Below are 26,373 nucleotides of genomic sequence, written 5' to 3'. Positions count from 1 at the left end.
TAAGAATTTTTTTTTAAGGGCGGTTCGATATTTGGCAGACAAAAATTGTGATTAAGATTAAGATATCCTTTATTTGTCCCGCAATGGGGAAATTACACAAATTAATCTGCGATTAATCAGCGATTAATCAGCTAGTTAATTATGAAATGTCTTTTCAACAATGAAGAGATGAACTGGAGGGAGAAAAAAACGACTATTTTTGTGGAGTGCAACACTTACCTTTTTGTCAATGTGTTCAAAAAAAAGGGGGGGGGGGATTTTTGTTGAGTTTAAAAGAGCCAATATCAGCCAATTAAATTGGCCAGCCATTTAATTGGTTGTTTCCTATTTGTAAGTCGCGGTGCCATTTTAGCTGAAAGATGAAGAAAAAGACAGTTTGTTGTATTTTTGCCAAAAAGAAAGGTTTCACAGTTCAGCCTTCACAGCTCTCCTGTTATTCACGGAAACCGTTTGAGACTCTAGCCTGGCTAATTTTTTTTAAAATCACCGATGCTAGTTTTGTTAGCCTGCCATTGACGTCTTGCGCTGTGCGTTAGCAACAAGCTATCAGATGCGTGTAAGAAATGGAATGAGGTTTGGTGAAATAAAAGCGTGGTTCTTTGTTTTTTAATCATCGATGCTAGCTTTGTTAGCCTGTCATTGACGTCTTGCGCTGTGCGTTAGCAACAAGCGTTCAGACGCTTGTAAGAAATGGAATGAGCTTTGGTGAAATAAAAGCGTGGTTCTTTGTTTTTTAATCACCGATGCTAGCTTTGTTAGCCTGTCATTGACGTCTTGCGCTGTCCGTTAGCAACAAGCTATCAGACGCGTGTAAGAAATGGAATGAGCTTTGGTGAAATAAAAGCGTGGTTCTTTGTTTTTTAATCATCGATGCTAGCTTTGTTAGCCTGTCATTGACGTCTTGCGCTGTGCGTTAGCAACAAGCTATCAGACGCTTGCAAGAAATGGAATGAACTTTGGTGAAATAAAAGCGTGGTTCTTTGTTTTTTAATCACCGATGCTAGCTTTGTTAGCCTGTCATTGACGTCTTGCGCTGTGCGTTAGCAACAAGCTATCAGACGCTTGTAAGAAATGGAATGAGCTTTGGTGAAATAAAAGCGTGGTTCTTTGTTTTTTAATCACCGATGCTAGCTTTGTTAGCCTGTCATTGACGTCTTGCGCTGTGCGTTAGCAACAAGCTATCGGACGCGTGTAAGAAATGGAATGAGCTTTGGTGAAATAAAAGCGTGGTTCTTTGTTTTTTAATCACCGATGCTAGCTTTGTTAGCCTGTCATTGACGTCTTGCGCTGTGCGTTAGCAACAAGCTATCAGACGCTTGCAAGAAATGGAATGAACTTTGGTGAAATAAAAGCGTGGTTGTTTGTTTTTTAATCACCGATGCTAGCTTTGTTAGCCTGTCATTGACGTCTTGCGCTGTCCGTTAGCAACAAGCTATCAGACGCTTGTAAGAAATGGAATGAGCTTTCCATTCCGTTTCAAAGAACCAAAAGAGTGGTTCTTTGTTTTTTAATCACCGATGCTAGCTTTGTTAGCCTGTCATTGACGTCTTGCGCTGTGCGTTAGCAACAAGCTATCAGACGCGTGTAAGAAATGGAATGAGCTTTGGTGAAATAAAAGCGTGGTGCTTTGTTTTATGTTCACTTTCACATTAAACTTCAACTGGGAATGGCAAAAATGATGATGGCTTGTATCTACAAAAAAAAAAAAGGAAAAACGGAAATGGGGCCACGTTGATTGATACTCAATGGCAGCCATTTTCAGATCTTTCTTTCTTCTCCCATGTGGGAGGTCCATGAGAAAGAGTTTAAATACAAAGGCTCCGATAAAAACCAACCAGAATTGTTCTTGTCTTTGATTATTCCACTGTTATTCAAAAATGATAAGATACTTCATGGAGCACCAAGAGTTTTCAAAAGGCTGCACAAAATGTGCAGAACGGAACACTCCTATGATAATTAAGTGACTTTGTTCATTTTCTATGATGACGTGCTTTGTGCGCCGTCATGAGACTTTCAAAATGCCTGACATCGCGCCCGGCAATCGCGACTTCTCTCTTCCTACATTTTATTTTACAAAGCTCCTCCGAGAACGCATTCTTTTCGCCGATTAGCCGAGCGTGCCGATGAGAAATGCGGACTATGAAACCGCCCTGTAGCGAGTGCCTTCGCGTGTGTAAAAATATCAGGTGTCTCCGAGCCACGGCAGGTATGTCATCAGGCTTGATTCCTGTCGTGCGTCGCACACTCAAGCTTCGCTTTTTTTTTTTTTTCTTCTTCTTCTTTGCCTGCAATGTTTGTTGATGACAGGGCAGAAAGTTTGTTGTAACCCCGCCACTACCATACCTGTTACAATAAGACAGGGTGTGGAATAGACAATAGAGCCAGCACCACCCAGTCAGACAGTCTGTCACTCTGTGGCAATGAAATAGCTCGGGGTTGGTTTGTGAAGGACAAGTCCGCCGTGTTTGGGAACAACAAAGCACACTGAGCACACATTTTATCAATGGGTACTACATCTGCTCATAGTGGTCAATTTTGCATCCAAAGTCCTCAACAATGCGAAAATCATCCGATGGAATGTGCCCGCTACTATAAACTTGTCATCATAAACCAACTATGTGCAACCTCTTGTGAGGCTGGCAGGCGTGGGAGATGTGGACTTATTGGTCCACAATTCCGTCTTGTTTGTCCTGTTCCTACACACACACACACACACAAACAATTGCAGTCACAGGGACACAGAGATGGACACTGGGACACACACACACACACAGAGGCAAACAGCTTCCCTCCATAGCAACATTCTGAACGCTGCAGCCCAACAAACAACAACCCGAACTGAGGCCAATCACTATGTGAGGGTGTCACATTTTTTTCTTTTACATATATATATATGTTGCGGTGAGCACATATAGGTTCTGGGTTTGAATCTCGTTTTGAGAAGCAAGGGTGGAAAATGTCAAATGAAAACCAAGAAGTTAGGTCAGGAGGGAAGAAAGAAATCAAGGAAAGTATGAGTAGGTGTTGTGGGGTGGAAGCACCCAGTCAAAACATTCAATTGTCATTTTTTTAGAAGCCATTTTGAGAGCTATTGAAATCAGGTGATCTCTTTTTGGCTGACATCACAGACGCGATCTGGATAAAAGAAGTATTTAATAGTTGGAGTCTTTGGTAGATAGAGATGGAGTGAAAGGGTGAAGAGAATTTAATTAATTTTTAATTGGTATGGGATTGGATCCGGACACACCTTCCTCTAGTTGGCTTTAAAGGTGCATGATGAGGCATTTTATCAGCAAGGCAAGGGTTGTAATGAAGCTATTAATACTAATGACATGCAGGCAGGCAGCCAGTCAGCACACCTCGGCGGTGATAGCGGGGGGGGGGGACCCTGAAAATGTCCCCCGACTCAAAACCACACCTCGGTGATCGATTGCGGCCCTTTTCCCGACTGACATGTGGAAGGCAAAAATGACACATAGCAGTGAAATAATACCTGACTTTTTTCTCTGTCTCGTTACAAAGCGTTAATAGCACACCAATCGGCTCCCGGTCACAACGGCTGCAATGCGTAATGAAACGGTCAGTCAGCCGGTGGCTTTCCCTTTGTAAAAAAAAAAAAAAACCGAGGCACGTCTTTGTTTTAACAAAGGTAAAAAGCCCAGTGAACGCCTCACCACCAACGTTCATTCTTACGCCACCTCAACTAGCGTTAGCCGGCTACAAGGCGCAAATACGAGGCGATCAAGACGCTCACACCGGCTCCCTTTTGTAACTTGAATTACACACCAGTTCAAAGCTCGTACCTTCAGCTTGTGCTCCAAACGGTTAAAGGTCAACGGAGGACCGTCCTCAGGATGTTTCTTGGCGATTTCGCTCTCGGATAGGTGTGTAGCCTACCGCAGAGGCGTCTTTTATCATCGCACCGTTCAAGCCCAGTGGAGCCGCACATTCAATACACACACACACACATACAATCACACGGTCCTGCTTGGGAATAAAGTAGACAGAGAGGGGGAGGGAGGGAGGGAAAAGGGGGGTGAGAGAGAGGGAGAGAGAGATAGAAACAGAGCGAGAGAGAGAGAGGGTAAGGGCAGAGCGTAAGGCTTCAGCCCCAGAGCCACGCTTCCTGTCCGAACGCCAATGACAAGCGAAAGTTCGGGCCCAGTCCAGGGATACGCCAATGGGAAGCTTACAAAGGGCGCCGTGAAGCCACCCTGACGACTCGGTGACATCCGTCCGCCCCTTGACTGGCACGACACGGAAGCGGTGACGAATGGCGTCAAAGCAATGACGCCGCTGACCAATGATGACACGGGAAGGGCGGGGCTAAAGCGCGACTCGACGAGCGCGACAGCCAACAGGAGCGCCGCAGCAGGTGCCTGTGCGTCAGCCTCGCGCAACAGTACGGAGATTTGCGCGCCCTTTGTTTTTAACGACGCGGCTGCGAAGACCTCACACACACACCGATCTGAAGTTTGTTCGGGTTGCACGCTTATCTCACGTACGTGATTCACACCGACCCACCCAGAGTGACTGAACGGTCCTGACGAGTATTAATCAGATGCCTTTTGCCTGGTACTCATTGGTGGGGAGTAACGAATCGCAAATACTTTGAGTGTATTTTTTTACTCCATCATTGCTTTGCTTGCATTTCGTGTTATGACGATTTAAAAAAAAACTTTTTGTCCACTTAAATGCATGGCTGCTTTATGGACTAAAGTATTTTCATAATCTTTGTTGTATACAAAAGTTGAGAGCAAAAGACTGGTGACAAGGCAGCCACTTGTAAAGGGACGGACTGGGAACCAGACCTCCGTCAGTGGGTTTGTGCAAGGCATTTTCTCACAGGTTGGTATGAAATGTTTGCTTGGGGTGCCTTTCAGTATTTGAGAAATGTTTATGGCAAGACGCAACAATTGACAACATTCAAACACATAGGGTACAAAAACTCCCCAACTGCAGAAGCAAAGGCGTCATTACTGATATTAATCTTCCATGTTTTCCTCAAGTGGAAAGGATAGCAATGGAGGTTGTTTGTTCAATGGGAGAAACAATTTCAAGTGACAACCGTAACGATCGAATAAACTGCTTTATTCATTGGCCCCCGCCAATTTGGGGATCACCTATTCACGGATTTATCCCCTTGCCGCATATATGACAATTTAACAATACTCACAGGTATATATTCTTTATTTTCTGCGAAAAATAAGGAATATTACAGCAGCTTACTGAGATTTTCTAACTGGCTGCTTCATGTACAGTATAGACATAAGCTTGTATTTTGCTCCTCTCTGGTGGCCAAAGTGAATTAATCATGATACACAAACTTCAATTCTCTACATTCAACCACGTTATATTACTTTGTATTTATGATATACAACTATACAGTGCCCTTTTCGTTATTTAAAAAAAAACACATTACAAAAACAACTCTTGGGCTTTTTAGTGCGATAACAAAATACTAAACATTGCTTTGGCGCCATCTTGTGGCAACTTAGAGCCAAACAACTAGCTTGAAGTAAGGAGGAGGAGCTTCCTTTAGCCAAAACAATGGCTTGCCACCGTCTTGTGACGTGTCCAGACAATCAAAAACCTTATTGGGGAGCATCAGTTACTCAGGCATTTTCGCTCTTTGCGAAATTCACCTCATTTGGTGCTCTAGCGAACACAACAAACACGGGCTGTTCAAAATAAAGCCCCAAATGACTGCTGCGGCACAAGGGACAGCTTCAGATGCCGCTCAAAGGCACCACCCCAATACAAATGGTCAAAGCATATGAACCACTTGCAACATATCCAAAGGGGAAATGGAATAGAGATAAACACAGATGCATTTGTTTACAACCGGCATTTGGTTTAACTAACTAACCCCAAGCAAGGCATATCATCAGAACAAGTCCACCTCTTTATCACTTCTTCAGAGAAGGAAAATAAGAAATATAATTTATACATACAAAGACACGTTCAGGGTTAAAATCCTGGAACAATGAGATACAGTGAACCCCCATGGTAGGTAGGTAGGTAGGTAGGTAGGTAGGTAGGTAGGTGGGTAGGTGGGTAGGTGGGTAGGTGGGTAGGTGGGTAGGTAGGGAGGTAGGTAGGTGGGTAGGTGGGTAGGTGGGTAGGTAGGTAGGTAGGTAGGTAGGTGGGTAGGTGGGTAGGTGGGTAGGTAGGTAGGTAGGTGGGTAGGTAGGTGGGTAGGTGGGTAGGTGGGTAGGTAGGTAGGTAGGTGGGTAGGTGGGTAGGTGGGTAGGTAGGTAGGTAGGTAGGTATGTGGGTAGGTGGGTAGGTGGGTAGGTCGGTAGGTAGGTAGGTAGGTAGGTATGTGGGTAGGTAGGTAGGTAGGTAGGTAGGTAGGTAGGTAGGTAGGTGGGTAGGTGGGTAGGTGGGTAGGTGGGTAGGTAGGTGGGTAGGTGGGTAGGTAGGTAGGTAGGTAGGTAGGTAGGTAGGTAGGTAGGTAGGTAGGTAGGTAGGATCTCTCTTTCGCCTATCGTGGGTTGGTCAGGAACATGTTACCCAATAAACGGGGGTTCCCTGTATCATGAACGAATGACAAAGTAAAACTCACAATCATGTCATGGCTTCTGCATAGTGTAAAAAAAAAAACGGGCAACCCACCCCAACACTAAACAGCAGACAGTAATTACATGGAAAAGCTCCAAACCGCTGCTAGTTTGTCACTGTTTCTCCATGTAATTGATCTCTCTCACCACAGGCAACCGGCGAAAAATATACAGTGAACCCTGGCTAAAGCACGGTTGGTCTTTTTTCGCTGTGAGTGCAGATTATTATTATTATTTTGAAACAGTGCCTCTGCGTCCTGATTGGCTGTCAGCAGTCTCCGCGCTTCGTCAATATATAGGTTGCCAAATTTAGGTATGCAACAAAAACAGGTTCAGATCTTTGGTTTCATTTTATAGTAAGGTATTGTGCTTTTTTATCATTGTAAAAAATAAAGTTGACTGTATCCGTCGTGATTCACGGTCATATTAAAATGAATGTACTATAACGTTCTCCTTTTTCCCCCCCGGCATGTGATTTGCTGACGACTCCACATTTATTTAGGTTATTGTGCCCCCTGCTGTTACATTTTAGGATTGCATTAAGTGTCAGGAAGTGGTTCAGACCGATAAGGACGGAGTTACGTCTTTGTGAGAAGAGAGACGAAAGCGCGAGGTGCATACGGAAAGAGCTTCGATTTCTTTTCATTACTCCTACATTTCTGTTTAGAGGGCGAAACGGTACGTGGCCATGATTAATTTGTGTTTTATGTTGTTGAGTTGCTGAAGGTAAGTTATAAACGAGGGTTCACTGTATTGTCCATACTTACCATGTGAAAAGCACAACGATAAATCAGCATCATACCGAGATACATTCCTGAGGTCTACCTGGGCGGATACACGACCGTTCACTGCATCCGAATTCCACGGAAATCCTTCCAAAATCCTTCCAAGGTCCATGGGAATTGCAGTTGCAAGTGACCGCCACCACGGGGTGCTGTTGCTTGTTCCATCCGTGACGGCTGTGCTGCAGTCGCGATGGGCCAGGTCGGAAACTGAGCAGACTCAAATTTTCAATGATTTGGAAAGATTGCCAGGACCAATCAGCCAACGCGGCGACGGCGTAGAGTCCATCCTACGCGGCCTCTCCATTTGACTCTTTCTCTCAGGTGTAGTGGAGGTGGTTCGACAGCCTCCTGTCGGACGGCGCGGCACACTCGGGATCCGGGTCGTCGGCTCTGTCCTCGGGAGGAAGGAGTCGCAGAGCCACTTCGTTCTCATAGCAGAATGATGAGCGGGAGCTCTTGATGTATTTGAGCTCCGCAAGCTCTTTGGCGCTACACAAGGGCGTGTTTGGGATCTCGTATGTGCGATGGAAGAATGAGTAGTCCACCTGGAAAAAAGGAAACATGCGGTTTAGACGGGTGGCCACACCCGAACAGGTCTCCGTGTCGTTACCTCGTAGCGGTCCTTCTTCTCAAAGAGCACGGGTTCAAAACGATAGCCCCACTGGATTTCCGAGGCCAGATAAGAGCTGCGGCATTGCGTGGTCATGGCCGTGGCTTCCACCATGCCCTCCAGTATCACCACCACCTCCAGTTGCCGATCGCTTTCCAGGGCCTTGCGGTCCATCCGGAAGAACGGGGACTCGTCGTCGATCTCGTGGACGATTGTGACCGGCGAGACCAAGAAGATCCGGTCGGTGCCCGTGTCAAAGCCAACGTTGATGTCCAAGTTGTCCAGTGGAAGGAACTCGCCTTCTGCCGTCACCCTTGACTGTTGCCATGGCAACAGCAACAAAAAAAAACACTCAGATTTTTAAAAAATGGCAACTGGAACCGTTACCAGAAACCCTGTGGAGTGAATTATAAGATTTGTTCATTCATTCATCTTCCGTACCGCTTGATCCTCACTAGGGTTGCGGGGGGGTGCTGGAGCCTATCCCAGCTGTCTCCGGGCAGTAGGCGGGGCACACCCTGAATCGGTTGCCAGCCAATCGCAGGGCACACAGAAACAAACAACCACTCACACTCACACCTAGGGACAATTTAGAGTGTTCAATCAGCCTGCCATGCATGTTTTTGGAATGTGGGAGGAAACCGGAGCACCCGGAGAAAACCCACGCAGGCCCGGGGAGATCATGCAAACTCCACACAGGGAGGCTGGAGCTGGAATCGAACCCGATTCCTCTGCACTGTGAAGCCGATGTGCTAACCACTGGACTACCGGGCTGACTTGGCCTGCTCTGTTTAATCTGAAGGCCTCGAGCAAGTTTAGTTTACCTGGCAACACAAGCTATCTGAAATATGATTGGTTAAAAAATGGTTATATATGGTTAATATTTGATTAAGACAAATCGAAGAAAATTAGCATTTCGTGTTCTCGGCCTACTTTAACTGTTGCTAAAGAAAACAGCAGCGAGCAATGTCTCAGATCACGCGGAAAGAATGTGTTGTCGACAGATTATTAGTATTTGAAGCTTCTCGAGTCACCGCAACATAGTTCCCCTCAATGGCAACGAGGTAAGACTTTCTCGCGGGTGTTGGACTGTCGGGTCCCGCCGCACGTCCCGCCGCTTACCTTTAACAGCTGCGCTCGCACGTGAGCCTCCACCAGGTGACTCTTGCGCAGGTTTCCCACTCTCCACATCATGCAGAGTTTGCCGTCGCGCAGGGCCACCACGGCCGTCTGGGAGAAGACCAGCGTTTGGTTGCGCTTCTTGGGCTTGGCCATCTTTGCCATGACCGCCCCGACGACGAAGGCGTCGATAATGCAGCCCGCGACGCACTGCAAAACGACGGCCGCCACCGCCAGGGGGCAGCGTTCGGTCACGCTTCGGAATCCGTAACCGATGGAGGTCTGCGTCTCCAACGAGAAGAGGAAAGCCGCCGTGAAGCTGTTCACTTGGAGGAAGCAGGGCCGCTCCGACGCCGCCTCCCCGCCGCCCGCGGGGGCCGGGCCGAGCGAGAGGTCGCCGTGCGCCGAGGCGATGAGCCAGAAGGCGAATCCAAAGAGCAGCCAGGAGAGAAGGAAGGAGAGAGCGAAGATGAGCAGCATCCAGCGCCAGCGGATGTCCACGCAGGTGGTGAAGAGGTCACCCAGGTAGCGCCGGCCCCTCTCGCTCATGTTGACAAAGGTCACGTTGCAGCGGCCGTCCTTGCCCACAAAGCGCTTTCGGGGCCGGCGGCGGCCGGCGGAAGAGCGGGAAGGCCGGACCGGCCCGGACCGGCCTTCCCGTCTTCCTCCGCCAGCGCTTCCTCTTCCCCTCCTTCTCTCCCCGCCTTCTCCCGCCGCGCTCTGCCTTCGCGCATCGCCGTCCTCCTCGTGACCTCCTCGTGACCTCGTGACCTCCTCTTCCGCTGGCCCATCCGCCGCAGCGCCGAAGCGCCGTTTGACGCGTGCCGCGCCCATGGTGCGCTCTCGAGTCTCACCGTTGTTCCACGCCGCGGTCCTCAGTGCGTATTCACAACGATGAAGTCGTCGCAATCCATAGCGTCCGACGGCAACGGAGGAGGATCGTCTTCAAAGCCGTTGTTCGGTTACACTTCCGACGACGAGGATCCTTTCCCCGAAAGCTCTCTCCCGGCTAAAATGGCGTCATGGGAGCGTCCGTGGAAGAAACGCTGTCCGTGCATCCAAGCAAACGGCCAACATCTATTAGCCGTGGATGGAAGGCCGGATTGACCTCAACGGGCATGAAAACGCATGCGGGGGTGGGGTGGGGGGGGGGGTGCTCAGCTAAACGCTACGGCAAAACGACGGGAAGAGGCGCAGAAACTCCGGACAGGGACAAATCATGGCATGCGCTTGAAAAGAGCAAAACGTGCCGTTTCTTACGTGACAGTTGTTTGAAGATGTCTTGGTTTTGGCGTGACAAAAAGAAAGGAGGAAGAAAAGAAAAAAAAAAAAACATCATCTTGAATACGTGAAAATCCCAAAAACAAAATGGTTTCCCTCAAGACTGAGGTCAAGAGTCGCAAAAAAGGGCAAAGGTCAAGTGCGCAGGTCACCCCGAAGACGGTTTTACAGTCTTAGGGAGGCCGAGAAAGTCGGCGGCTTTGAGAAATCGGGTCTCGAGCTCGCGCTGCCGCTTTTTCACAAAAGCCAATCGGCATTTCTGGCCACGAGCGGAACATCGGGAGGGGGGGGGGGGGAAGGAAAAGCAAAAGGAAAGGGAAAAGATCCTGCCTGAAATGGGGAAGCGCCGCCCGCCGACTTTCCCTTCTGCCGCCACCTCACGTGCCACAAGTCTTTGCTGGCTGGTCGGGAGAGTTGCTCTCTTTTTTCTCTCTTGCCCGATGCGCCACCTGCAGGCCTAAAAAGACGAATGACAGAAAGAGAAAGACGAGTTAGCCGTGGCGCGCCAGGTCAGGCTTTCATGTCATAAATCCGACTGATTTATGACTCACCGGCTGGACGTAACATGCTTGTAAAATTGCAGACGAGCACTATTACCGAGATACATTTTCCTTTTTTATCGTAAACGCTCATTGGAAAAACAGATGAGCGGACGCTTACCTTGAAGGCAGTCCTTAGTTGTTGTTTTTTTTGGGGTTTTTTTGGTGTTATTTTTTATTTTTTCTTCCAGTCAGTCGAATCGCGAGAGCGTCCCACCGATGTCCGTTATTGCTGCTGAGCCTAGGAAGAGATTCATCTTTCATTCATTCATCTTCCGAGCCGCTTGATCCTCACTAGGGTCGCGGGGGGTGCTGGAGCCCATCCCAGCTGTCTCCGGGCAGTAGGCGGGGGACACCCTGAATCAGTTGCCAGCCAATCGCAGGGCACACAGAGACGAACAACCATCCACGCTCACACTCACACCTAGGGACAATTTAGAGCGTTCAATCAGCCTGCCACGCATGTTTTTGGAATGTGGGAGGAAACCGGAGCACCCGGAGAAAACCCACGCAGGCCCGGGGAGAACATGCAAACTCCACACAGGGAGGCCGGAGCTGGAATCGAACCCGGTACCTCTGCACTGTGAAGCCCACGTGCTAACCACTGGACTACCGGGCTGACTTGGCCTGCTCTGTTTAATCTGAAGGCCTCGAGCAAGTTTAGTTTACCTGGCAACACAAGCTATCTGAAATATGATTGGTTAAAAAAACTATCATAATAAATAAGTTGCGGCGCTTCAGTGGATAAAAAAAAAAAACCAATTGCGCTTCCACAAGCGTAGCCCTAAATTCACGAGGTTGCACCAGTTGCAGGTGTGCCCCGCCCACAATGAAGCGGTTCAAGTAATGGAATCAGAATCTGAATCATCTTTATTGGCCAAGTATGCAGAACACGCAAGGAATTCTAACACGCTGCATTAGCATCATCGTAATGGACGGCTATTTGTGACTCGGTCGGTATTTCTCCGCTTGATTAAATATCCGACGCACAAAGTGCCGACCTTGATGGCTGCGCTCCACTTGACCCCAACATTATTGCTCTGCTATCTCCCATTGTGCCGCCCCTGAGTGTCGCCTGGACGACGGTTACCCACAGGAGGTGATTAAACCAGCGTGTGATTTGTCAAGTGGCCCGGGTGACGCGCGAAGCCCGCCGGCCAACAAATCTCAAGTTGCCACCCTTCAAAAAGTGACCGATGACGGCTGGACATGCTAAAGCTGCGACAAAAGACGCCGTCGTGCAAACGCTTACCAGCCCGAGGCCTACCGACAGATCTGGCGAGGGAATAAGAAAGAAAATCCAACGCCGCTTGATGAAAAGCTCAACTTTATGACCTCGTTGAAGAAAACGTGTTTTCACAAACGACGCCATTTTTAGACTGATTAGCTCCCAAGACTGTAAAGAGGATGCTAGCCCATTGCCAATTTTTGAGATTTCAAAAAATTCAAACCACGCCTTGAATGTGTCAAAAGGACCGCAATGGAATAAATCAGCAGGTCAAAGGGCAGAAAGTTTTACAAGTTTTACACGACCGAACTACCGCAATTGGTGACGCAAGGTAATGTTGACGTCGTTAGCGAAGCTAATCAAGCCTTTCGCCGCAAGTTTGGACGTACGGTAACATCCCCGACAAGTGATTGTGTGCAACCCATTGCTTTATTGACAAAGCGGTGACCAAAAAAAAAAACAAACAAACATCGAACGTTCATGACTGTCGACCGTGCACGCTAACGTTAGCCAGTTAACAGCTAAGCTCGCAACAGCCAACTCGACATACATTGCACGGCACCCACGTCACTCACCTGCCTTTTGAAGCCCGACACAATCAGCCACAGGTTAATAACGTTGCGCGTGAGTATGGCGACCCCCAGTGGACAAGAATAAAAACATCCCTGCCTCATCATGCACTTTTGTTGTTGGACGCGGTAAAATCAACGACAATTTTTTCGCGGCATATTTTGCCCGATGCTTTTCGCTAAGTGTGCACTCAATCAATACCGCTCACGCAAAGTTACAACGTCAAAGACAGACGAGCCAGCGCGATGCAAATATGCGCCCGTCGATAGTTTGCAATTGATCGGTGGCAGTTAGAAACCAGGACACAGATGAGCCCTCTTTCTCTCTCTCGCTCTTCACTCTCGCCTCACATTGCTCTCGTTCGCTACTTGTCGACTTTGGGGAGAATTTTAATCGGCTTTACAAACCACATTTGGATATGACTTCAAAGATGTAAGACAGCAAATTGCATCTTCAAACAAATACATTCCAATGCATAAGCGGGCTAGCGCCACGCTAGGTTCGGGTTTTTTAATGGTGGTCGCATGAGGTCAAACAACATCAGCCCAAAACCCGACACGCACACCCCACTTATTTAGTGAACGATAACAAGCGCATGCGTGCGCTCGTCTTGGCGGCTCGCCTCGTTCCGTCTAATTGAAACGCCGCCGCTTCTTTTCCCCTCGTCCGGCCGCGTGCAAAAATGGAGGTCACCATGTGGCGGCCACCAAATGTTAATCTGCTAAGATGCTGCGGGCTTCTAATTAAAGGAAATACGTGCAACCTAGCAAGAAATAATCAGCGCAGCCTGTTTGCCCTCGATTGGGCGCTAGCGTGGACAATCCAAAGTTGGCCGCAATCGTGCGATTTGGGGGGGCAGGGAAAAAAAAACCCACTCACAGCTAGCGGTGCGCAGTTAGCGAGCCTTCAGAATCTTTCTCGTGAGCGTTTTCCCCAAAAAGCAACGAGCAACTTGAAATCCCGTTAAGAAAGAGGCGACGTCAGCGCAACGGTTTTCACTTTGTTCTCAAGGAGGAAGCCCGGCGGAAGGCAATTACGCTGGAAAATGGAAATAATGAACAATTTCCTTTCGCTAATTTAATACCTTGACTTAGCAACTTAGCAACATCGGGACTATTTGGACCTCGAGATGAGCGCTTCCAAAACCTGTCCAGACTTTGTCGTCGGGCCTACCATTTAAAATGCAAATGACGACGGGATCTAGTGTGCTGCGAGCTAGCTCAATTAAAACGGGGGCGGGGGGGGGGGGCAGTTCTAACGGTGACTCAAGATATTTCTCTTACTGTTCAAAGCAACTTCCGTTTGGAGGGGAAAAAAATCTTGTTAATCCAAATAAAGAGTCCAGTTTCTGTCAGCTGATCATTTCAATTATTTTCATAGAAGAAAATCAACAAGTGTGTTTGGACAATGAAAATTAAACTTCCACTCACCCGGCGTCTCCTTGGGCAGCTTGACGATGTCATCTTGGCGCCATTGAAAATAAAAGAGTTTGGAGGATGGTGTCGATTCATAAGAGCTCGCTTAGAGCCGCGTCGCCGCGTCAACATGTCCTGGCGGCGTCGCGGGCGCGCTCCCGAGGCGCCACGTCCCTCCCGCCGCCGCCGCTGACCTCGTCACACGGTCCCGGGTCATTCTAAGAGTGCTCGATCTTAGAGGGGAGAAGAAGTCAATCGTCATTGACGGCGTTAGAACATTGCAAATCCATATTTTAACACCATTGCTAGTTTGACATTTTGTTAGACTTCATACATAACCGTACACACGTCGTCAATATGTCAATCAAGAGCATTTCAATTGTAAATTGCAACTGCGAGTGTATTCCGTGTGTGTGTGAGAGAAAGAGTGAGAGAATGTAAAGCAGCGTGAGAGAACAACTGCCGCGTGTTTACTTTTCTCCTAATCCCATTTAATCTCAAATCAAGACGTCGCGGTGATGCCGACACGCGTCGCATGCGGAAACGCTCGTCGGGACGGCTCCAGGAGCAAAACAGCTGCCGCAAGCGGGCCCGTGCGTGCGGATGTCACGCATGGCGGTGGAAAAACGGGAAAAGCTTCAATGCAACTCATTGTGGTGGATGGAGAGAGAGTGAATCGTTGCGGATTATGTGCCACCAGATATTACGCAAGGGTGTGTGCGTGTGTGTGTGTGTGTGTGTGTGTGTGTGTGCGTGATTGACCTGTGGAAAACAGTGGGGGGGGGGGGCGTTCGAGGTTGCGAGCCGGTGACGGAGGAGTCATGCGTGATGATGTTGGCAGTGATGATGATAATGATGTCAAATTTACCAGAAGAATCAGGCTGATATCACGCACCCAACTCCACGTGGACTCCACTCGCTTTTCAAACGAAAAAAAAAACAAAAAAAAACATCAAATCAATGACAGCACGCCATTGGTTGACCAAACAGGAATAAGGATGCAGCCCGCCACAAAAACAAAAACAAGCGTCCCTGCTTCAGATGCTCCCCAATCTGGAGTCTGGCAAAACGTGCAGCATGACCTCCCCGCGTGACCCCAGATCAATTTGACCAAGCAAACTGCGGTCCCGGGGGGGGGGGGTCGCTTTTATTCCAACCATCAGCAAGCTCTGCGGAGGCCCGATAACGGCCCCCGATCGTTTGAATTCAGGTGTGTTGCAACCGGCAGGAAAGTTTGAGGCCTCATAAGTCTTAAGATAAGATAAGATAAGATATCCTTTATTCGTCCCACACTGGGGAAATTTACAGCCTCCAGCAGCAAGAATGTATGTAGAAAGAAGAAAGGAGAAAGAGAAAAAAACAACAACAAACATCTTTCAATTAAATACAATATGAACACAAATGGATAAAAATTATTATTATTATTATGATTGTTATTTTTTATTCATCCCTGTGGCTTAACGAGCCCCGTTTGTGCGTTTAGCCTAAAACAATGAGAAACGTGTTTCATCTGTGAGAACGAACTTTCCGTTGGTATCGTGCGACGCTAATGAGGCACAAAACCACCGGCGCTTCACGCGGCTCGAGAGTTCAGCCCCCGAGCCAACGTTTCCACTGTTTAAGTTAAACACGCGCGCTAAATCCACACGCTGACTCTAAAATGATTGATTTGACGCACAGCAGTCGGTGGGAAAGCCGACGTCAGCTCGCCTTGAGAGATTATTCGGACGGAGGGAACACGCTGGCAGCATTCAGCATGATGACGCCATGTTGACGATTGGATGCAATTACCTTGACCAGCCACCAGAGGGCAGGTTCGAACCATTTTTGTTTCAGACAGGAAGAGGCTCGCGTCGGTCTGTTTTGAATCTCAGCAGACAATTAGGCCCCACGTTTATAATCAGAAGCGCTTGACGTGGAATTTCACCCCTCCGTCCATGTCCTGAAGTAATGTGAGCGTTTTCTGGCTTTGCTCACGTGACGCTTGCAAGCTGGGCCACACATTGATTTCAGAGGCCCTCTTAATTCATCTTCCACACGTCAAACTATTGTCGAGTTTTGGCTAGGACCGTTAGCGTCCGGATGCTAATCGTTTGCCTGTGTGCCTATGCTAGCGGAGGTAGCAGAGGCGATGTGCATATGAGGCGGGTTGGAGTCACCGTGGCAATACTTTCACCGAATTTACACGAAGAGGTTTCCAATGAGGGTTTTATTTTGCTCCCAAGCGGCACGAGACGCATCAAGGCTGAGCAAAAGAAGGAAGGCAATGAATTCAATGGAGGTTGCTACACTGGAATCAGGTCTTGTCCAAAGTGGAAAAAAAACCCCCTCATGAATTGGATATAAGATATATTGGATATAAGATAAGATATCCCATTGTGGGACAAATAAAGGTTATCTTATCTTATCTTATCTTATCTTATATTTGCTAATGGGATTCAAGTACACCCAAAACGGTTCTATCAGATGTGTTTTCCGAACATGCCAATACAGAAAGTGAAGAAAATGAATATGAGGCAGTTGAGGGGAAGAAAAAAAAAAAAAAGGGGGCCTGAATTTTTGCTCGGAAATGTACCGTGTAAGAATTTGCTCTCTTTTGATCCATTGCCGTCATGATGACTTGCATGTCATGATGACTTGCATCATCACTATTTTGTGTCAAGGACTACAAACTGACAAACTGGTCTTTCAGGTATCCATTCCCACATGATTGGCCTCCGGCCACAATTTCTGGAGTGCATTTTGTTATTCCAGCAAGGTTGATTTATTTTTTTTTGCTTTGAGTTGCAAACCAAACTTTTGGCACACGTTAAACAGTTGTGTAAACAAGAGGCCAAATACTCGCTTCGAGCTGTTAATTGCCGCTGCCAGCTGACGTTAACTTTAAAGCCAACATAAAACAAAAAGATATCCACAGAGTGTACAAAATGAGTCTAACTTTGACTGGTGAAACTCTGCCAGCCTAATGCTAGCACACGATACGACGCGACAGTCGCGCTACCAAAACTACAGTCGATGTTGCAGTTGGAAGACGGAGCATTCAACATAACTCGCAGAAGGCCCGGGGGGACTTAAGTTCATTTAATTATCTGTGAACTGTATGGTTTACGGTACCATTTTTCCTATTAAAAAAATATCTTACCATTTTTGGGGGGTTGGTGGTGTTTTTGGAGGGGAGAGGGTGCTGCACTGGAACAGATTGCTGACATTTCCATTCATTTCAATTGCGAAAGATGATTTGAGAACCAAACGTGTTACGTTACGAGCACGGAAACACATTCAACTTGCCAGTCAATCCTAAAAGCCAAAGTAGCCACAAATGGGAACTTTGAGGGAAATACAGAGTGTGAATTCTCATGGAACTCTTTCGCCGGGAAGACGTTACACCAATGCACTCCTGACTTGGTAACGAGGAAGGGGGCGGGAATCAATAACTCATCACGAATTGTGAATCAGTCCGATCCGGCGACCGTTTGTCACGCGAGAAAGCGTCCGCCCATTTAATCAAGGCTATGATACGGAGGACGGTCATTTGTCAACGCCGCCGCAAATTAATTAAATGAGGGCGAGAGGCAAGGACGGGCCGGGGAGACTTTAGGGAGCCGTTAAAGCTGACGCGGGTTTCCGTCCTGGCGGGATTCCCCGATGATTGGATACTGTACGTTTATTTGGGTGGGCTGTATCAATACACGAAGATACACTGAAAAATAAAGTCTGTTTTTTCAAGAGGGGGGGGGGGCTGCGAGTGCGGTCTCAAGAGCGCTTCTGTTTTTACACGCCGGACCTTTGGTGAACTCTCGGAGGCAAACCCGAGGGAACAATCGCTCCCGTGACTTGGGCTGCTTGGAGACGTGTGTCAAAAAGCACAAATTCCAGCAGAAGCGCCGGCCGACATTTTTCACCTCGATTCGAATAAGAAAACGTTATGAATAGTTTTGCTTTTCTTTTTCTTTTCCGCTGCTTCCAGTCTGCGTGAAAGTTCGCCTTTTCGCTCAGCGCTGGCCTCCGATGACATCACCATTTTCCCCATTCACGGGCGGCCAACGCAAAACTTGCTAGACATTTTTTTTTAAGTCTGCATCTCCAGTATGATGGAGCTTCATGACAGTTTTGTTTTTTTTATTTGAGAGATATTGACGGCAAACATGATGGAAAGGGGGCGGGGGGTATCTATTTGCAGAAACTAATTCAAGAAAAACAAAACAAAAACCATACATACTACACACCAAAAAATGCCCCAAAACAGACCCTTGCGGAATACCATGACCTGAAATTACACAGACCTAGTTAAAAAAAAAAACACACACTTTTAGTATGCCCAGTTGTATTTGTTGAATTGATATTGTGACAGTAATTTCTAATTATTTTGGCAATTGCGCTTTTAAACTAAGTAGTAGGAGTAGGGCTCCCGATTTGAGAAAATACAGAAACCTGTTCGGTGACTACCATGTTGGGAATAATGAAAGAAAAATAAAGGACAATGGAAATGTGCATTTCCAACAAATGGAATGATCACTAAAAAATGAATTTGTTTGGGATTTTGAACTGCCCGAGCGGGCTTCGGAATTGTGCCTCGGTGTCTCTGCGGCGGCGAGATTGGACCAAACTCCTTCAGCGCGCTCCTTCATTTGCATATTTGAGATTGATGCATCACAATTAACAAGCGCAAAATGCATGAAGGGCGGGTCAAAGCACGAGAACGAAGCCATAGCTCAGGTAAATGTAATTATATAATGTGTCGCCAGACGGATGTGCCCAGACAAATAAATAGCGCCGCATTCAAGCCTTCTTTTTCCATTTTCTGCGACTTGATGTTTCGCTGCGACATTTTTATTTAACACTGGAAGGCAGGTGGGGGTGGAGGACCTATTTACTTACTTACTGCCCTTTCAGTTAGCAAGATGGACAGACCCCGTTTTTGAAAAAAAAAAATATATACATATATATATCCATTCCATTTTCCGAACCGCTTGATCCTCACTAGGGTCGCGGGGGGTGCTGGAGCCCATCCCAGCCGTCTCCGGGCAGTAGGCGGGGGACACCCTGAATCGGTTGCCAGCCAATCGCAGGACACACAGAGACGAACAACCATTCGCACTCACACTCACACCTAGGGGCAATTTTTAGAGTGTTCAATCAGCCTGCCACGCATGTTTTTTGGAATGTGGGAGGAAACCGGAGCACCCGGAGAAAACCCACGCAGGCCCGGGGAGAACATGCAAACTCCACACAGGGAGGCCGGAGCTGGAATCGAACCCGGTACCTCTGCACTGGGAAGCCCACGTGCTAACCACTGGACTACCGGGCCGCCCCTATATATATATATATATATATATATATATATATATATATATATATATATATATATATATATATATATATATATATATATATATATATATATATATATATATATATATATATATATATATATATGATGCAACAGATGAACAACCCCCCTCCAAAAAAAAAAAACCTAACAACCCCCCACCCACAACGCAACACAAATCGTGACCGTATCATGATCCTGGAATTCGAGTTGCTATTATTTTAGCTTCATAAACTTCAATAGTCACATGATATGCAAATTTTCAAGCGTTTTTAAAGGCTTCTTCCCCCAAAAGAAGGACAACACAGCCACATTTTTGTATTATTTGATACTGTGTCATCTCGTGTGTCAGAGGGGCCATTTTTATCTCTATATCTATATTTTTTTTCCATAAGGAAAACCCTACAAACTTAATCTTAATTCCCCACACATTTGAGTCAGTATGAGGTCAACAGGGAGTTCCTTTCCGACGATCCATCCGTGATGGCAGCGTCTCATACCCCCCCCCCCCCCCAACCCCAACCCCACCACCCATTTTGGCATCCTCGTGCCAGGTATTTTTTCAAATTCCTCACACCCTGTGGGGATAGGTATGTACCCCCCCCCCCCACCCCCCCACACGCACACACACACAGGAGTAGCCATTCGAACACATCATATAAGCATTGATGTGCCTTTTGGGGACTCGTGCTCTACCTTTTCCAACTCTTCGCCGACAAGCGACTGATTAAGATCATTTCCTGGATAAATGAAACAACGTATCTCATATCAATCTCTGGCGTTTGAACTTGACCCGGGGTCGGCGCCAGAGTGCCTTATTGCGAGACGACAGCGGCGATACGTCGGATATGAATACATGAAAAGAAAACATGGCGAACGACCCGCAAAGAGGGACCCGTCCGAAGCAATTTGCCTTATACGTTGAGACGGGGAACCAGTTTCCGTTCGGGGTATCATAAATGTGGCGTTTCAGCTCTGGAGCCGCAAACCCAAATTTCGGATCACTCACGAGGCCACGCCCCTGAAAGGGACACACCCTACACATGGATGCGACTACAACGGAGGCCAGTTGACTTTTTGAAGCTTCTCTTTTCACGATGCCTTATACAACACGGTGCCGTTTGCCTCAATTAAAAACAGGAAATGGAAAAAATGTCATTTGGTTGTTTTTTTTTAGTAGTGTGCGACGGATTCAATTAATCGTTCATTAATCGTTCGTTCATCGTTCAAAGCGGTTTCCAAAGATTGAGCAAAAATATCATTTTTGGGTCTGCGGGTTTTGCGACCATTCTTGTCCGTTTGGAGTCAAAGTGTCAATGGATTCAAAATAAATAAATCACTCGGCTAGGACCACCTGGGTCCGTTTTAGGCCCACACAACTTGCTCTTACGCTTCACCATTGTGTAGGATGAGTCCGTCCGTCACTCAGCATCCCACCCCCTTTTTTCTCCTCAAACACGCACGCAGCACACACACGGGCACAGTGGACACATCAAAGTCTGCGCCGAGGAGAGAGAGAGCAGCACCGGGCAAGACGGGACGAGACGGCGGAGTTCGCATCGCAAAGTTTGCCCATCGAGTGTCTGGGGGGATCTCGTCCAAATTCTGGGTGATTTTAAGACCACTCATGAACGCACGAGACGGATTGGAAAATGGAGAGGGAACTTTTTGACCAGGCCAATGGGTGGAATATTGTTTCCGCAACACCTTCTCTGAGGTAAGACGAAAGACCGTTTTTTAAATGTGTTTTTATGCGGGTGTTCAAATTCTGGAGTTAAGAAAAGCCTTCTGGTACGCTCGAGAGCGAATACGTGGAGGTGAATTCATCACGGCGGACGTCCGATGCGGACATCTGTTGCAAATACGATTGCGTGGAGCTCAGGAAAGCTATTCAAAGCGAGCTGGTAAACTCGGAGGCACGCGGCACAGCAGGGGGGGGGGGGGAACGGCTGCTCCTCTATAGTTCAACTGCAGCTCTTAACCCCGGAGCCGCCCGGGGCGGGGGCGGGCGCCCTCGAGAATCTCTGTCGAGTATCTTGTGTGTCTGAATTGATCGTTGTCCAAGCGACGACCCGCCTCCGAGGTTTCCGTCAAGATTTAGAGCCTCGATCGGAGCGAAAATCCGATTATTTTCCGGCAACCGGGACCGCTCAGACCGACCCCCAAGGAATCCATAAAACCGGGGGAGGCTCGTGGCGACCACATAAAACATGTCTTTGGCTGACGTTTTCATTCCTACTTAGAAACACTCGGCACGCCGACGCGGTGGCAGCGAGTGGGTTTTTCTTGAGTTGCCTTTGACCCTGGCGCGAAGAATAACACCTCTGCCTTTGTTTCTTGGTCCCCCCCCCCCCGCTGACTCGCATCAAGCGGCTTGAGCCTGGACTAAAAAAATTCACCAGCCTGCGCGATTCCTCCAGACATCCTCAACGGCGGCGGCTAACGATTCCATCGATGGACGCCTCTGGCGGCTCCTCGCCTGCGCCTCCCCCCCCCCCGCCGGCCTTGCCCAGCGGTGCCAATTTCTCTCTGCCCGCCACCCCCGCCCCGAGCTCTCCATCTCCCAGCCTGGCGTCCACGGCCGTGTTCTGCTCTTTCCTCTCCCTGCTCTCCCTGGCGGGCATCGCGGGCAACCTGTACACTCTGGGCCTCCTCCTGCGGCGCCGCAGGAGCAGGAGCAGGAGGAGGAGCGGAGCGGGCCCGGCCTGCTGCTTCGCGCGAGTTCCTGCGCCGTGCTGCCTTTCCGGGCCTTCCTCGCTCTCCCCCTGCTCCTCCCCCCTCTCCTCCGCCTCCGCCTCCCCCCCCTCCTCCTCTCTTCACCTGCAGGTGCTGAGCCTGGCTCTGGCCGACCTGCTCTACCTGTTCACCGCCCCCTTCATCGTCTACGACAGCCTGGCGTCGGACTGGGCCTTCGGCGAGCTGGGCTGCCGCCTCCTGCTGAGCCTGGACCTGCTCACCATGCACGCCTCCATCTTCACGCTCAGCGCCATGAGCCTGGACCGCTACCGGGCGGTGGCGCGGCCCCTGCGCGCCTCCTCGGCCAACTCGTCGGGCCTGCTGCGGGTGAGCTCGGCTTGGGGGCTGGCGGCGGCGCTGAGCTTGCCCATGATGATCAGCCTGCACCTGGAAGACGGCGAGAACCAGGAGGGACGGCTGTGCGTGCCGGCGTGGGACGAGCAGAGCTCCAAGGCCTATCTGAGCGTGCTCTTCTGCACCAGCATCCTCGGGCCGGGCCTGGCCATCGGCGCGCTCTACGCCGCCCTGGGCCGACTTTACTGGGTGTCTCAGACCCGGGCCCCCTGGGGGACCGCCCGGGCGCCCAAACCCAAAGTCCTGCTTCTCATCCTGGGCATCGTCCTGGCCTTTTGGGCTTGCTTCCTCCCTTTCTGGATCTGGCAGCTGCTGCCCCTCTACCAGCCCGACATGCTGAGGACGGTACCGGTCGGTACGCAAGTGACGGTCAACCGGATCCTCACGGGACTGACCTACGGAAACTCTTGCGTGAATCCCTTTTTCTACACGCTACTGACCGGGAAGCGAAGACGCAAACGTCAGACTCTGACTTCGGCGAATCGGCTCTGCCGCAAGAGCGGTCTGCCGCGATAGGCTTACTTTGGATCACCCGACGTGATAATGTGAGCCTTCTTGGGGGGCGGGGCTTGGAGGGGGCGGGGCTGTATACTGTCAATTCATCGGTTTTTGCATTATTCTCCACCAAAGCCCAACGATTCCTCTTGTTCGAGTTTGGTGTCAACTTCGGGAATGAAAGCATCACCGGTGTTTGCTTTTCTGGCGGTGTAAAAAATGACAATCCGAGTCACGGCGAAGTGGAACAAAAAAAAAAAAGGGTCTGCCCGCTGCTGGGTAAAAATATCGGAAAAGAGCGTCACTGTAGGTGAGTTGTGATGATTAGGATGAATAATATTAAGATGATGATTGCTTCGTGAACCAAATCACCAATCGCAGGAATGTCATTTGATTTGCTGGATGAAGATTTTGCATGCACAAAACATCTGCGGTGTCAATTATTGATGCAATTTGGCTTGTTTTCTAAAAAAAAATTTTTTTTTTCGTGTCCTTCTTTGACAGAGGTTTGTGGTTGTCAACTAGTCTGTATCTGCAAGATTTTTCGTAGGCATTGTGAATGAAGCTTTAGCGAGTCCTCCCCCTAGCTTCTTGTACGTTTAAAAACACGCTTTGACGTCGCTCGGTTCGAACACGCAATGCTGTCGCACGGCTTCAACTATCAACTGATGTTGATATTAAAGGCTTCATCTAGCGCTTGAAATAAAGGCGATGCTGTCTGCAAGTGAAAGAGTCGTTTGATCCGTTACCGGGGCAAAATGAACACCGCTGGACACGTCATTCCATGGGCTGACTCCAAAGACCTTCAATGAATGAGAAACAACAACAAAAATAAAAACATGAAAAAAAAATGATGACATACTGACGTTCGGTTTGCATCGGTACGGAACGCAAAGACAAATGCTAACGACTGGCCGGATCGTCGCACAATTGGTGTAGCGCTGCGCCGTATCCTACCGAGAGCTTCCCGATACTTTCAAAATAATCACAAAATATTACAAACATCTCTTGCTATGCTACTCATTGACGCACACGGGCCAATATTATTGGATGACACGGCGCAGTAAGGATGAGGTGAAGAGATTAAAAAAAATATTTTTTTTTAAACGCAGAGGGATGGTGATTATTTTAAAGTGCCCGCACGGCCCGATTTTTGGACGTCTGGTAAAGACATTTGCTGCAAGAGCGGTTATTTTCTTCTCTAGACTTCATAATTCCAAACGAAAGCCATAAATGTCCCCATTTAATGGGGCGGGAGCAGAGAGCGAAGATCAAGTAACCTTCAACGCAGTATAAATTTTTTTTTTTTTTTTTGGAACTCAAATCAAGCTCCGATTAGTTGTGATGACTTTCCACATCGTCTGAAATATTTCCGAGAAGCATGTTATGAGTGATTCCTACAAAAGAGATGAAGACATTGAATTATATACTTGAATTGATTTGTCGGAACGTGGCGCGGAGCGACTGGGTGGTTTTCTCGTGATTTTGATTAATTCAAATGTATGAAATTGATATCTATCTATAAATACGGTAATGGTTTTGCCTCATGGAGGCGGCGGGACTTCCTCAGCATGCCACGCAGCAGACCAAATTCAAATGGCCCCCGGGCCCCACAATTGCGGTCAAAGAGTGCACTCCATTTTGTCTCCATTGCTCCAAAATGCGACGCATCAACAATCAATTCCACACAAATGACAGAACTCTTAATGAATGGAATTGACTGAATACAGTGGCCATCCCAAAAATAAGCATTCTTAGATTCTGATATTTTAGCCGTTAACGACTGGCACTAACAAGAGACGAGGCTGGGACTAATAAAAAGAAAATTAATACGCGTTTAATTCATCGTTGCGCATATTTACGGCCTCGTTGGCAACCCTACAGTAGCAAGATGGATGATTTTCTTGAGGTTTTTATTTCTTCAGGAGCTCAATGTCACCATTCATTCTTGAGTGACACACGGTATCTGGGTCAATGGTTTCACCCCCCCCCCCCCCCTCCTCCCCCGCCTCCCTCTTCCCTCACACACACCAGACAGTAAAAAAAACGCTCCTGTTGAGGAGTTAATGTTATATCCATCAGTCTTTTGCACACAACCGCGGCTATCTCGGCACATTGGGAATGTCCTGTCGATTGAGTTCCATTTATTAGTGAAAGCCCTCGTGCGAGAATCAAGGAGGTGTGTGTGTGTGTTTTTTTTTTTTAAGGCCCAGCACGGAGCGAAATGCGCCCGGCAACTACTTCTGAAATTTGAAACGTGGGCGAATGGCGTCGCACCGTCAATGGCTCGTTACACAACAACACGGATCACGACAGCAAAAATGACATTCACAGGCACGAAGCGAGATCCGCGTCAACAAAACCACTCGGATTAAGTCAGTCAAACTCAGGCCGCATTCGCCGGGAGCCGCGCATTTTCCTATCCGGCTACGTTTTGTACCGTTTTAAAAAAAAAAGACGAATTTGTGTCTGCCGTCCACACGCAGGCCGGCCGGGTTAGCCTGTTAGCTTACGTTAGCACTTAGCACCCCATTAGATACGTATAATAACGGTCGGGTTGTCTTTTTTTTTCACTTGGTATCGTACGCTAACGTAGCTTTTATTTTGATACTCGGTCCATTGTGTTAGCGAGGCTATGGGAACATGCAAAAATAATAATTAAAAAAGACGAATTTGTGTCTGCCGTCCACACGCAGGCCGGCCGGGTTAGCCTGTGAGCTTACGTTAGCACTTAGCAGCCCATTAGATACGTATAATAACGGTCGGGTTGTCTTTTTTTCACTTGGTATCGTACGCTAACGTAGCTTTTATTTTTATACTCGGTCCATTGTGTTAGCGAGGCTATGGGAACATGCAAAAAAAATAATAAAAAAAGACGAATTTGTGTCTGCCGTGCACACGCAGGCCGGCCGGGTTAGCCTGTTAGCTTAAGTTAGCACTTAGCAGCCCATTAGATACGTATAATAACGGTCGGGTTGTCTTTTTTTCACTTGGTATCGTACGCTAACGTAGCTTTTATTTTGATACTCGGTCCATTGTGTTAGCGAGGCTATGGGAACATGCAAAAAAAAAAATTTTTTTAAATGACGCGTACGTATGTGCTATAAAATGTCAACATACGAGATGATGACATTCTCCCATGAGGCTGCTGGGATGACTGAGTGTTTGATAAACGTGAACTAGGCACCGTTTGCCCGAGGCGACCAAATGGATGGAAACTATTGTGTCAGTTGGCAGGCCGGCCTATCTATAAACTTTGCGCTTGTTGCTAGTGGCCAGCACCAGGCGGCCCCCGCTCCAATCATAACTCTCGCTCTGCTGGACAACAGAAGCTTGTGATCTCATCCTG

The 26,373-nt window shown here is 48.1% G+C and overlaps 3 protein-coding genes and 1 long non-coding RNA gene across 16 annotated transcripts in view; 2 read left to right on the top strand and 2 right to left on the bottom strand.

Moving 5' to 3' along the window:
* The window catches only part of myh14 (myosin, heavy chain 14, non-muscle), a 28,937-nt gene extending 24,731 nt beyond the window's left edge, over positions 1-4,206 (bottom strand). For 5 of the 7 annotated variants that reach the window (XM_052065903.1, XM_052065906.1, XM_052065904.1 and 2 more), the window contains exon 1: positions 3,804-4,205. The gene's annotated coding sequence lies outside the window, so the exon portion shown is untranslated. Of the gene's footprint in view, positions 1-3,803 lie in introns of all 7 variants that reach the window. The other 2 variants (XM_052065902.1, XM_052065907.1) reach the window with 2 other exon arrangements.
* A 1,698-nt stretch (positions 4,207-5,904) lies between these two features.
* LOC127601045 (uncharacterized) lies at positions 5,905-6,580 on the top strand. Of its 6 annotated transcripts, none has more exons than XR_007962476.1 (4): positions 5,905-6,069; positions 6,134-6,177; positions 6,298-6,393; positions 6,458-6,580. It is a non-coding gene; the product is annotated as an uncharacterized LOC127601045 (long non-coding RNA). The 6 variants fall into 6 exon arrangements; XR_007962471.1 differs by having other exon boundaries at positions 5,905-6,073; positions 6,118-6,177; XR_007962475.1 differs by lacking the exon at positions 6,134-6,177 and having other exon boundaries at positions 5,905-6,065.
* A 177-nt stretch (positions 6,581-6,757) lies between these two features.
* Positions 6,758-10,461, bottom strand: kcnj14 (potassium inwardly rectifying channel subfamily J member 14). 2 transcript variants are annotated; one of them, XR_007962462.1, is made up of 4 exons: positions 9,081-10,461; positions 7,959-8,276; positions 7,051-7,893; positions 6,758-7,013 (listed from the first exon to the last, which is right to left on the bottom strand). XR_007962462.1 is itself a non-coding variant. In XM_052065960.1 (3 exons), the coding sequence occupies exons 1-3, from the start codon at positions 9,909-9,911 to the stop codon at positions 7,666-7,668; spliced, it is 1,377 nt and encodes a 458-aa protein (XP_051921920.1). In that variant the 5' UTR covers positions 9,912-10,461; the 3' UTR covers positions 7,026-7,665. The 2 variants fall into 2 exon arrangements, 1 of the variants encoding a protein (XP_051921920.1); XM_052065960.1 differs by lacking the exon at positions 6,758-7,013 and having other exon boundaries at positions 7,026-7,893.
* An 11,432-nt stretch (positions 10,462-21,893) lies between these two features.
* On the top strand, positions 21,894-23,081 carry uts2r3 (urotensin-2 receptor 3). Its single transcript, XM_052066265.1, has one exon. It carries the CDS (start codon positions 21,894-21,896, stop codon positions 23,043-23,045), a length of 1,152 nt encoding a protein of 383 aa, XP_051922225.1. The 3' UTR covers positions 23,046-23,081.
* The last annotated feature ends 3,292 nt before the right edge of the window (positions 23,082-26,373 follow it).

This window comes from Hippocampus zosterae, chromosome 5 (genome assembly GCF_025434085.1).
Source record: "Hippocampus zosterae strain Florida chromosome 5, ASM2543408v3, whole genome shotgun sequence".
NCBI classification, from domain to species: Eukaryota; Metazoa; Chordata; class Actinopteri; order Syngnathiformes; family Syngnathidae; genus Hippocampus; species Hippocampus zosterae.
This window is presented reverse-complemented; position numbering and strand designations above follow the sequence as displayed.

Coding starts and splice junctions, on each gene's coding strand:
- uts2r3 (XM_052066265.1), top strand. CDS start 21,894: ATGGACGCCTCTGGCGGCTCCTCGCCTGCGCCTCCCCCCCCCCCGCCG.
- kcnj14 (XM_052065960.1), bottom strand. CDS start 9,911: ATGGGCGCGGCACGCGTCAAACGGCGCTTCGGCGCTGCGGCGGATGGG. Junction 8,277..9,080: donor TGCGAGCGCAGCTGTTAAAG/GTAAGCGGCGGG, acceptor CCATGGCAACAG/TCAAGGGTGACGGCAGAAGG. Junction 7,894..7,958: donor AGAAGAAGGACCGCTACGAG/GTAACGACACGG, acceptor CCTTTTTTCCAG/GTGGACTACTCATTCTTCCA.